The sequence below is a fragment of the Hemitrygon akajei genome, chromosome 20 (genome assembly GCF_048418815.1).
Source record: "Hemitrygon akajei chromosome 20, sHemAka1.3, whole genome shotgun sequence".
NCBI classification, from domain to species: domain Eukaryota; kingdom Metazoa; phylum Chordata; class Chondrichthyes; order Myliobatiformes; family Dasyatidae; genus Hemitrygon; species Hemitrygon akajei.
Window position 1 is genome coordinate 50,108,922 of NC_133143.1, and position 12,896 is coordinate 50,121,817.

Below are 12,896 nucleotides of genomic sequence, written 5' to 3' on the forward strand. Positions count from 1 at the left end.
AAGTTATGAAAAGAGACTAAGCAGGTTGGGACTTTTTTCAATGGCATTTAATATAGAGGTGTATAATATGATGAGGGACAGTGTGAAAGCACTCAGTCTTTTTTTGCAGGTTTGGAGAATCGAGAACTAGAGGGTATATATTTAAGGTGAGAGGGAAGAGGTTTAATAAGGAAACTGATGGGCAAATTTTTCACTCAAAGAGTGGTCAGTATATGGAATAGTTGAGGCAAGCACATTAACAATATTTAACAGATACTTCAATAGGAACATGGATAGGAAAGGTTTAGAGCCAAGTGCAGGTGAATGGGACTAGCAAAAATTGCAATCTCGGATCGACCAGATGGGGTGAAGGGCCTATTTTGGTGCAAGATTACTTTATGAAGATGAAACACATGGAATGTTAATGACCAGAAGGGGGCTGATTCTTCTGAAGGCTCATTGAAAGCAACTAATCTGTGTGGAGAACGTGGAGGAGAGGGAGGACGGGCCAGAGAGATAAAATCTGTCGGGCATTGAGGTACAGAGTACAGCAACTGCTGCAGAGCTGAAGGAAAAGAGAATGCCGGAATGGTTCAGCTGATCAGCTAGCATCTGTGGGGAGAATAACACCGAGTTATGTCAGAACTGGTTAGAGTAACCTGGTCATCTGTGTTCCTCAAATCCATTGCTAAGTCGCATGAACTACAGCATGCTGAGATGGAAAATGAGATGTTGTTCCACCAGCTTACCGTGGGCTTTGGTGGAATAGCTGGACAAAGAGAGCAAAGTGAGGTGGGGAATTAAAGCGACAGGCAGAGGCGCGAAGTTCACACTCACCCTGTAGACAGCACGACTCGTCCCAGACACTAATAGCCAAAGCTGTGTGAGCATCCTCTGAATCAGTTAGACCAGAGGGATGGCAGTAAGATTAGATAATTGGCACAGGGTATTTGCTGGCTTCTGATCTGTTATGTTCTGTCAGTTAGAGTGTGGATTTGGTCTGTACTAAAGAGCAGAGAAACTGCAAAGATGTTTAAATGAGGAATCTCTGAGGAACGTGCTGCAGTCTTTATTTGAATGGCTTCTTTCCATAGGTGTGAGATGGGAAATCTATATTAGCTCTGTGAGGGTTTTGTCTTGACCCAGTCTGTGGTTAATTACTAAGCCAGCAGAAGTCAGTTTGGTCTTTGAGAGCCATCTAGTGGTCAAACCTGTCCAGAGCACCCAAAAGTACCAAATCCAATTGAGCTTACCCATGACAAACATTTAGAAATGTGTCATTGAAGATATTTTGGCAGATGCAACACAAATGTTTACAAAGCTAAACCTGAATTTTAATTTGATGAAGAAATGGAAAATCTTCTCCTCTCAAGCCAGCCCAGTGTAATAAAAATCATAGACTTCCATTTCACTGTTAATGACATCCTAAAACGACTTGCAGCTAGCGAAGTACATTTTAAGGCCTAGTCACTATTGTGATATAGAAGTACAGAGGCCAGCTTGTGCACATAAAGCTTCCACAATGGCAATGAAGTAAATTACTTAGTAATTATTTTTTATTGTTTGAGCAATAACCGTTGGCTAGAACATTTGGAAATACTCCATAGGTTTTGATTGAAGTATTACACTGGGCTCTTATATAACCTTCTAGAAAAGATGGCTTGATGGAATGATGGTACCTCCCCCACCTATACACAGGGTGCTCCAACTTAGATTTTAAATCTCAGATCTCTGGAGTGGGAACGAAACCCATAATCTTCTGTTCCAGAGGTGAGTCTTGTCTTATTATGTTGTGGCTGACACTAAGCTGATAGTGTCTTTAAATTACATCACGTACTTACAGCACATTACCGCAAACATGAATGTAATTGAACTGAGTCCAGTTCACATTGACTGGAGCAACACCAGCTCTACTAAAATTCTTCAATGTGAAGACATTTTTCTTCAACAGATTTTGTATGGATCATTTTTATTGGGTAAAGCTCCCCTGGGGTGTTATTTCACCACAATGTTTCACACATTATATTAAGTTCCTTCTGTGGTGTTTCTCTGCAATGGAGAATTCACACAAGGGTCTTAAACCAATGTGCTAATAATGTATTGAAATTAAAACACAACTTTTGTGTCTTGTCACAGGGTAATTTAAAAATGTTATTTACAATTCACAAAAACATTATTTCACTTTAAATGGCATGTTAATCAATGCTACAGATTTTCTGAATACATTGTGCTTTAGTCTTACATTGAGTCAAGCACTCAAAAAGTACTTTGGTGGAAATTTATCAAGCTGCCAGTTCCTTAGTTGTCAATGAATGTTTCTTTCCTCAGGGGACAGCTTCGCTTAATTTGAAATCTTGTAATAGTAATAGAACTCAATATTGTTTCTTGAATTTTTAATTTGGAGGAATAAGAAGTCCACATACTTAGTGGGGCAGAAATATGAACATCAAGTTCTGTTTTTTGAAATTTCAAAAGCAGAGTACAGAATACAGGCAAAATATTTGAGTAAATTCATTATTTGTTGGGATATGTGCAAAACCAGCATTTATTGTCCATCCCATATTGTGTTAGGTGAGCTGCTTTATTTCTGGTGAAGGTAATCCCACAGTAACACACTGTAGAGATAGTAACAGTTGTGGTCTTTGTATTGCCAACAGGGCATTGAAACTCTGGATATGTACAACAAATTTTCAGGAATGGCTTTGGAAATGGTAACAGGGACCTTTTCTTCTACAAATGAGGAGCCAGGAGGATGTTTGGAATGATATTTTTTATAATGATGTAAGGGTTAGACGGGGTAGATGTAAGGAAGACATTTCCACCTGATGGAGCAGACCATCATTACATGATAGCTATTAATAAATCAAGCATAAATTCAGGAGCATAGTCCTGACATGTGAATTATGATGTATGAGTCACATAATCTGAAGACTGATAGTCCAGCCTGATGACATCCGGGATGATACCCATCATCCAGGCCACGGTCGCTCTCACTGCTACCATTGGGCAGGAGGTAAAGGGGCTTAGGTCCCTCAGCACCAGGTTCAGTTACCCTGCAACCACCGGGCTCCTGAACCACCATGGATAACTTCACTCACCTCAATGCGGAACTGACCTCAGAACCTATAGACTCACTTTCAAGGACTGTACAACTTGGTCTCCGTATTATTTTTTTAAAAATTTATTATTTGCGCAATTAGCCCTCTTTTGCACATTGGATGTTTGTCAGCCTTTGTTATCAGAATCAGGTTTATTATCACTGGCATATGTTGTGAAATTTGTTGTCTTTGTGGCAGCAGTAAATGCAATACATAATGATAGCAAAAAAACTGTGAATTACATTAAGTATATAAATATATATAATAGTTAAATTAAATAAATAGTGCAAAAATATAAATAAAAAAGTAGTGAGGTAGTCTTCATGATTCAATGTCCATTCAGAAATTGGATGGCAGAGGAGAGGAAGCTGTTCCTGAATTATTGAGTGTGTGCCTTTTGACTTCTGTACCTCCTTCCTAATGGTAGCAATGAGAAGAAGGCATGACTTGGGTGATAGGGGTCCTTAATGATGGACACTGCCATTTTGAGGCATCGCTCCTTGAAGATGTCCTGGATACTATGGAGGCCAGTGCCCATGATGGCGCTGACTAAATTTACAACTCTCTGCAGATTATTTCGATCTTGTGCAATAGCCCCTTCTCATACCAGATGGTGATGCAGCCAGTTAGAACGGTCTCCGCAGTACATCTGTAGAAATTTACAAGTGTCTTTGGTGATACACCAAATCTCCTCAAACAACTAATATAGCCACTGTCATGCCTTCTTTGTAGCAGCATCGATATATCGGGTCCAGGTTAGATGCTCAGAGATATTTTCACCCAGTAACTTGTAATTGCTCACTCTTTCCAATTCTGAACTCTCTCAGAGGATTGGTGTGCATCTCCTCTTCTGAGCCTTTCTATGTATAGTCATTCACAAATTCTATTGTATATCTTAGTTTTCTTTTAAGTGACCAGCAGAAAATGAATCTGAAGGAAGTACATAGTGTCATAAATGTCCTATGAAAATTTATTTTACGTTGAACTTTGAGAATCAGCGTTAATGTGGCTTAATCATTCCTTGAATTGAGCTGGAAGTTGTATCCTGGTATTGGCGCACCTTTCTTAGAGGCTTATTGCATGGAAGCTGAGTAATTTGCCTGAAAGTAGAATTCAGGGTGGAACACTGGCAGATAAGCCCAGATGCTGGTGAGCAGAGGAATACAGTTAGACTTCTATTTGTTGCCCCCAGCTCCCATGACATGCGAACTGCTCCAACAAATTTCTGCTGCCAAAACAAATTAACGTCAGTAACCTGCTGCACCATCACTTTCATTGTTTTTCTCCTTGTTTATTCCCTCCCTGTAACTGCATCAGCCTTGTATGTTTAAGAGATCTCTGTCCCACGTTACTGATCTTCTTCATCATCAGCAGACTGAAGTGATACGCCATTAGTAGCTAAGGTCCTGAGCTCTGGAGTTCTCTCCCAAAATCCGTTCTTTAAAACCTGCCTCTTTGGCCAAAAGCTTTACTATCAGTGCTACTATCTGTTTATGTGACTATGGCAGATTTTTGTTGATAATCTCCTGTAAAGAGCTTTTGACTGATCTGCCTATATTCTGAATTTGATGAAAGTGCTATATAAAGGTAAGCTGTGGTTGTCCTGCTTTGCTCAACCTAAAGCTCAATGTGAAACAGGTCCATCTACTCTGCTGGCACTTGGCTCTGGTAGGTGAACATAGAAACATAGAAAACCTGCAGCACAATACAGGTCCTTCGGCCCACAAAGCTGTGCTGAAGATGTCGTTACCTTAGAAGTTAACTAGGATTACCCATAGCCCTCTATTTTTCTAAGCTCCATGTACCTATCCAGGAGTCTCTTAAAAGACCCTATTGTATCCGCCTCCAGCACCGTCACTGGCAACCTATTCCATGCAGTCACCACTCTCTGCATAAAAAACTTACTTCTGACATCTCCTCTGTGCCTACTTCCAAGCACCTTAAAACTGTGCCCTCTTGTGTCAGCCCTGGGAAAAAGCCTCTGACTATCCACATGATCAATCATCTTATACACCTCTATTAGGTCACCTCTCATCCTCCGTCGCTCCAAGGAGAAAAGGCAGAGTTCACTCAACCTATTCTCGTAAGGCATGCTCCCCAATCCAGGCAACATCCTTGTAAATCTCCTCTGCACCCTTTCCGTGGTTTCCACATCCTAGCAATCCAGTTCTACATATTCATCTAGCCACCTCAAAGAAATGTGTTCAAAACCATTCTGATGCATCAATCTGGCAGTGTGGGTGAATCAGAGATGAAAAGGAACTACAGGATGACACTATCAATGCAGGCAACTACGAGGTAATAGGAATTGTGATGGACATTTACTCATACAACACCAATAATGTGGTAGCAAAGGAACACCTACATCGTAACACTAGCTCCAAGGAGCCACATGTCATAACTGTGCAATTTCCACGACATATCTTGATAGGGATAAAACAGGAATCAAGATCGGAATAGTAATAGAAAATGGCTTTGCAACATGAAGTTCTACAATCAGGGCCAGTTGCAACTTTTATTTTGCATTTACTGAAAGCATGAAAGGGAAGGACCTTTCTCAGATGACTTATAAAATACCACCTTGTACTTTAACAATAGTGCTCCTTGTTCTGAAATCTGCAGCAGCAACTCCCAACAGGCTGGCCAGATTGTGGTCACTGAAGTTTATGTTAGTAACTTGTCACTATTGCAAACGTCACTCTTTCTGTGGGAATTATACATGTTGACAAGTATAATTCACACATTGCGACTGGTTACACTCAGCTGGAGAATGCTCAGGCAAGATACCGCAGGTACTGGGAATTCACAAGAAAATCAAGAAATTTCGGTCAGGGAGCATAGGGAGAGCGAAGCCAAGGCAAATCGATGATCTTCAGTCGGAGGTGGAAGTACAGTGACTTGCGGGCGGCATGGTAGCATAGTGGTTAGCACAGTGCTTTACGGAACCAGCGACCCGGGTTCAATTCCTACCGCTGCCTGTAAGGAGTTTGTATGTTTTCCTCATGACTGCATGGGAGAGCACAAAACCAGGTTTCCCCCCGCAGTCCACAGTCGTTGGGTGTATCAGTTGGTAGACTAGTTGCTCATTGTGAAGTGTGCTGTGATTAGGCTAGGATTAAATTGAGGAATTGCTGGCCGGCATGGCTTGAAGGGTCAATTCGGCGCTGTATCTCAATAAGTAAATAAATGTTAGGTAATAACAGTGGTCAGATATATGCAGCAACAAATACTGAAAATATTTAAGGTCAAAACATGACATCAGGACTGCTGAACTTTACAAAGAGTTTAAAGCAGAAAGAAAATACTGAAGAAAGTGTTTATATAAACACATGCTTTTCTCTGGACTCTCGCCATGTGGCAATGTCACCAAAAATTAGCACATAAATAATGAAGATGGTGCCAGATTGGTGAGTCCTTTCCTCAAAAGAATTTTGAAAGTGGTAAACATCACAATAATATCTATTACCTAGATTTTTAGGACGATTAGAAACAATGCTTTTCCCATGAAAGATTTTTTTGTTGGGTTAGTGATAGGACACTAAACTTCCCTTTCTGGGACATTTCATGGTCTTGTAGCAGACAAACAGGATGAAGGTAGTACAAAGATGGAAAGATGGAAACGGGAGGGTGGGGGGGGGGAGAGGGATGGTGGGTGGGGGTTGCATCAGCCAAACCAAATATTTGTGTATGGAGTTTTTGGATTGTTAAATGAACAATACAAAATGGAACACTTTAGGAACTTGCCGAGAGTTGTGTGTAGAACATTTCAGCTTCAGTGATGGATTGTGCAAATTGTATCCAAACTTATCCAGAGTTAATTACTACGTAACATTTAAATTTGAAGTGGTAATTCGCAAGGGAAGGATGCACAAAATCGAGCACCTGGATAGAGTTACAGAAAAATATACACATGAACATTATAGGTATGGTTGAGGGTTTGGACTGTATAAGCTACAAAGCATTCGTGTACACTAGCTTGTTGTATTTAGGTCTTCAGTAATTTCATTTAAGTCCTTGCGTAATGTTATCTATAGTAATCACATCTATATTATTCTTACATGTATATCACAAATATATCATATTATCTATATACATATCTATATTATTTCATTTAAGTTATCTCCTCTGTTATAATAAACTCTGGGTTTACTCCACTTGTGAGTCTTGTCCAGTTTTACCCTGTCTGGAGAGAATTAGGCTAAACTAAGAGGACAGGTGTAAGGGACAACAGCTGACAACCTTTCATGTTATCTCAAAGTACCTTCCAGCCAGGAAATTTCTTTAGCTATATAGTTACACTTGTTCAGAAAGAAACATATCATACTATATAGAGGCGTATATACCATAAGACATAACAGCAGAATTGGGGGATTCAGACCAAAGTGTCTACTCAGCTATTCCATCATGGCTGATTTATTATCCCTTATTTATTAGTCCTGATACCCTGACTAATCAAGAACCTCCTCTTTAAATGTAGCCAATGACTTGGCCTTCAAAGCCAATTAATTCCACAGATTCATCACCCTGTGGCTAAAGAAACTCTTCCTCATTTCTGTTCTAAAGGGATGTCCCCTATATTCTGTGGCTGTGCCCTCTGGTCCTGGACTCACCCACTATAAGAAACATCCCCTCCACATCCACTCTATTCAGGTTTTTTAATATTCGATAGGGAGCCATAGACAAGTATCGACCCACACTGGCATAAACTGGAACTCAAAGCTACAAATCTTGGCCACTGTGAGAGTGGGAACACACTCTGCTTGTTTATTTTTGCTGAATATGCTGCTGACATCAGGACAAGAGTGGCACAGTAGTGTAGAGGTTAGCATAATGCTATTACAGTGCAAGCAACCTCGGTCTTGGATCCAAAAACAAGAATTTAATAATTGCTGCTAACCTGCTTTTGATAGCGAGGAACAAATATTGACACCAGAGTTAACTAAAGGTTCCTCTCCTTCAAAATTATGGCATTTACAGTTTATATTAGGATCAGGTTTATTATCACTTGACATTAAACTGCGAAATTTGATGCTTTGCAGCAGCAGAACAGAACAATACATAAAAAATACTGTAGATTACAATAAGAAATATACTTAAAAGCTCATGCAAAAAGAGAACAAAATAATAGATAGTGTTCAAGGTTTTTTGGTCCGTTCAGAAATCTGTTGGCGGAGAGGGAGAAGTTGTTTCAGAAATGTTGTGTGTGTGTCCCTCTTCCCTGATGAGAAGGCATATCCTGGATGATGAAGGTTCTTAACAATGGATGCCACCTTCTTGAGGCATGGCCTTTTAAGGATGTCCTTGAGGGTGGAGAGGCTAGTGTTCACGATGGAGCAGCCTACTGAAGAGAGCATGTGGGGGGCTTAGTTTTAAAGACAGCGGCTTGGACTGTATAACATCGTTCCGGCATAGAGCTGAGGTTTTATCCTCAGATCACAAATGAGAAACAAGTGCACTGCACAGTGAACCATCAAAGGTTAAAAATGTAAGGTTTTAAGCCCAGAAAGAGGAAAGGTTAAAACAAAAGGGATGGGTAGCTGATAGATGAGATTAAATGACAAATGGCTTTTCAAGCAATCTATTTTCTGCATTTATCTGTGCAGAATAATGTCCATAATGTATTCAAATTGGTCACTTATTTCATTGTAAAATACTCTGCTGGCTTTCAAGTAGAGATTCTAATTTCGAAATGCCTATTGTATTAATGATACATTACATGGGACATCATTTGGTGGCAGGTAAATCAGATTTCCCAAGTTAATCTGATCACAGACCAGCTATGTTCCTAATGTGTGCCTTGAGATTCTGACGTAAAATTGAACTTCCTTTCACTGTGCCACAGTAATCTCTGTCAATCCTTTCTAATGCTCTCTCAGTTCCTTGTCCCTTGAGCTTTTTGGTCAGTCTTCCACATTTTCCTTGTTAATACATGTCTTCCTCCTGTTCCTCAACATGTCCTGTCCTACCATGAAGGCATTTATTTCGTAACCACCAGTCTGCATGAGCTGGTGGGACTGAAGCCTCCTCATGTTTGGTCTGTGCTGGTTTTCCTGAAATCAGCTGCAAAGCAAGACTTATTTCTCAAGAAGTTTTGGTTTGTTTCAATATTTTTGTGGAGGGAACATAACATGAAAAGTTGTGGGATTTCAGTGTATTTTATTTTACCAGATCAGCTGTCCATCAGATATTTGGAAAAGTTCAGTTAACTACTATTAGTCATTAAAGCAGAAAATGCTGGAAATATTCAGCAAGTTGAGCAGCACCTGTGGATAGAAACTTTCTGATGCAATCCATTGATATGAGACTTAAGCCTGTATCTCTCTCCACAGGTGCTGAGTGACCTGCTGTCTAATTAGAAACATAGAAGTATACAACATGGAAGCAAGGAAGTTAACCCATCACACCTCGCCAGCCATCAACCCTACACTAATCCCACTTAGTTTTACACCCCACGTAACCATAACATTCAGCCAGATTCTCCCATTCACCTACAGACTGGGGACAACTTACAGCAGCTAATTAACCTTCTAACACATATCCTTAGCCTTTGGGAGGGCACCCAGAGTAAACCACATGGCCACAAAGAGTATTTGCCGACTCCACACAGAGCTGGATTTAAGGTCAGAATTGAACTTGGATTGCTGGAGCATTTGTAGTAGTTTGCCTTTGACTTCCGAAAATGACTTTGCAGAAGAAACTATTAAGACAGCGCATGGGAATGGTGTGACCAGAACACCCACCCCTTATTTCTTCCCTCATTGCTTCAGAGAATGATCTATCCCACGCTTAACACTTCATTATTTATAGACATCGAGAGCACAGCTCACACTCGGTCCTTGCTGCATCCCCCTCTTTGTCACCACACGCTGGAGTGCAGCTGTTCATAAATATATGTTTCAAAACCTATTATTTTATGATGAAAAACATATCATTTCTCTTACTGGTTTTCTCCCCTTCCCTCATGCCTTGCACTTAAAGTGATGATTCCTTGCTATGCTGCAGTTCCTGGGGAATTTCCTAACTCAAGTACTCATTTATTTAAGTGAGCCTTGAAATCTCTTCAAGGTTTATTATAGCACAGGCAGAAAATGCACACATGGTCTTTTCTTGACTCAATTTCCCCACACATAAGCATCTAAATAGTGATTAGGAGCAGAACTTGTTTGATGTAACATTAACTAATGCATTGGTGCCAGAGCTGGTAAGTACCCAAACCTCCGTCCCAGCTGAGACAAGCTAACTCAGTATGGATTAGTATATCGCAAATTCTTTGTGATTCAAAACTTTGATGAAATTTTTGCATTACAAAGAGGTTCAGGGGAATACCTTGATCAGTAGAGCAGGGTACTGCATTTTTAATCCATGTTATTAAATGTACACACGTAATGAGGGCACTTCATTGAGACAGATGCAGGACCATAATTATTTACATGATAAGTCCATAAGATTATAAGACATAGAAGCAGAATTAAGCCATATGATCATGGTGATGCACCATCAATAACTCTCGGAGACGGGAGGTGAACGATAGGCTTTTATTAGCAGCAAAAGGGACCACGACATCTTGGAGACTGAGGAGCAGTGCCTCCAATCGCCTTTATACAGGGGTCTGTGGGAGGAGCCACAGGAGCAGTCAGCAGAGGGTTGTGTCCAGACAGGTATACATAGCTTACCACACATGGCTAATTTACTTTCCCTCTACCAGGTGCCATGGTAGCGTAGCGGTGACCACAACACCATTACAACTTGAGGCGGCGGAGTTCAGAGCTCAATTCTGTTGTGATCTATGAGGAGTCTCTACTTCCTCCCCATGGAATGCGAGGATTTTCCTCATGTGTTCTGGTTTCTTCCCACAGTCCAAAGATATGGGATCATTACTCATTGTAAATTATCCCATGATTAGGTTAGCGTTAAAATGGGGTTGCTGGGGCGGCTCTGGTAGGAAAGGCCTACTCCATGCTGTATCACTAAATAAATAAATAAACTTATTCTGTTGCCTTCTCCCTGTAACCTTTGACACCCTTACTAATCAAGAACCTATCAACCTTCACTTTAAATATACAGTACCAAATAACCTGGCCTCCATTTCATGTTGTGCCAATGAACTCTTCTGGCTAAGTAACTTGCTCCTCATCTCTGTTCTAAAGGAACATCCTTCTATTCTATGTATGTGCCCTCTGGTCCTGAACTCTCCCACTATTGGAAACATCCTCTTCATGTTCACTTTATCTAGGCATTTCAATATTCAGAGCTTTCAATGAGATTTCCGCACCACTCTTCTAAACTCCAGCGAGTAGAGACCCAGAGCCTTCTACATAATCCTTCCACGTAATCCTTTCCATTCTCAAGATCATTCTCATTAACTTTCGCTGTACCCTCTCCGATGCAAGCACATCCTTTCTGAGATATGGGACGCAATACTACACATACTACAAGGACATCTGGCCAATACCCATATCAGTAAAGAAGCACCTAACATCTTGGATCCACATCACTACAGAAGCATCTAACATATTCATGAAAACAGGAAGAAAGTTCATCCCAGAGATGGTCTGTGCTCAGATACACCTTAGGGGCCATTTAAAGACCATGCTTAAGTTTCAGTGCCAGAGGCAGCTAAAAAGGCATGAAAAATAAATTCAGGATACCCAAGTGCTTTACATTGTAAAGTACTTTTACATCAGTAAGGTAATTATGAAGTGTAATTGTTGGTGTAATGTGGGAAATGGAGCAGCCAGTTTTCATAGGACAAGCTCTAACAAGCAGCATTGTGATAATTATCACATAATTTGTTTTAGTGTTGCTGTATGAGGGATAAAGATTGGCCAGGACACTGGCATAGCTCCACTGCTGTTCTTCGGAATAGTTCAACGGCACTTTATATGTTCAGCTATGCCAGGCTGGCCTCACAGTCTGATGTCTCATCTGAAATGTGGTACTTCCCAGAGCTCTCCCTTAGCTCTGCACTTAAAGCTTTGGCAATAGTTGGAGAGTTATCCTGAGTAGGAAACAAGAAAAACAGAAAGTGGTGATGGAACAATTCAGTCTGCAACAGTAGTCAAATATGTCCATTTTTGGAATTTGAAAAGTTTTAAGAAGTTGTGAGATTTTTTTTACCTCCTTTGATTTTTTTCCAGTTATTCAATCGACCGCCACACTGATTTGGACAGGTACTTCAACATATACTCTATGAACGGATCAATTGTTACATTAAAACCACTTGACCGGGAGGAAACATCATGGCATAACATTACAATAATAGCAACTGAGACAAGTAAGTATGTGCCTCACTCTCACTTATCAAAGGTAGTTTTACACAGTAATTTTAGTCGTTGACTTGTCCAAACTGTGTCCTCTTCATTATGGGTGGGAGTTCATTGTTTTATGCAGAGAATTATAAAGTCTCCTAAAATTAATGTTTCTATGCTTAAATGTACAGCTGTGTGGGCCTGACTAATAAGTTGGCTTATACCTATTGCAGAAGGAACTGTAATATTATGCAAGTGAGGTCATTTTGAGGACTACAAGGTGAAATGAGCAGTGATGGGAGAACTAGTAATCCCAGACTTTGAATTGATATGTCTGTGGTTACAATTGGATTAAATATTGCTGTTTGCTGATGATTTAGGATGTCTTGATGATAGTGAACCAGATTACACTAAATTGCAAAAAGATCTCAGTCAGTTAGGGAGATGGACAGAGGAATAGAAAATGGCAAGCTAACGCTTTTGGACATTCAAATCGGGATAATCAGGGAACGGCAGGGTACTGACAAATACTGTGGAATGAAGGGAGCTGGGACTACAAGTACACTGTTTA

At 40.4% G+C, this 12,896-nt stretch overlaps 1 protein-coding gene across 4 annotated transcripts in view; it reads left to right on the forward strand.

The window, feature by feature from the left end:
* LOC140713767 (cadherin-6-like) overlaps positions 1 to 12,896 on the forward strand; it is a 213,570-nt gene that overhangs the window by 177,201 nt on the left and 23,473 nt on the right. For all 4 annotated transcript variants that reach the window (XM_073024272.1, XM_073024268.1, XM_073024269.1 and 1 more), the window contains exon 8: positions 12,215 to 12,351. In XM_073024272.1, the coding sequence (XP_072880373.1) occupies positions 12,215 to 12,351 (137 nt within the window). The remainder of the gene's footprint in view (positions 1 to 12,214; positions 12,352 to 12,896) is intronic.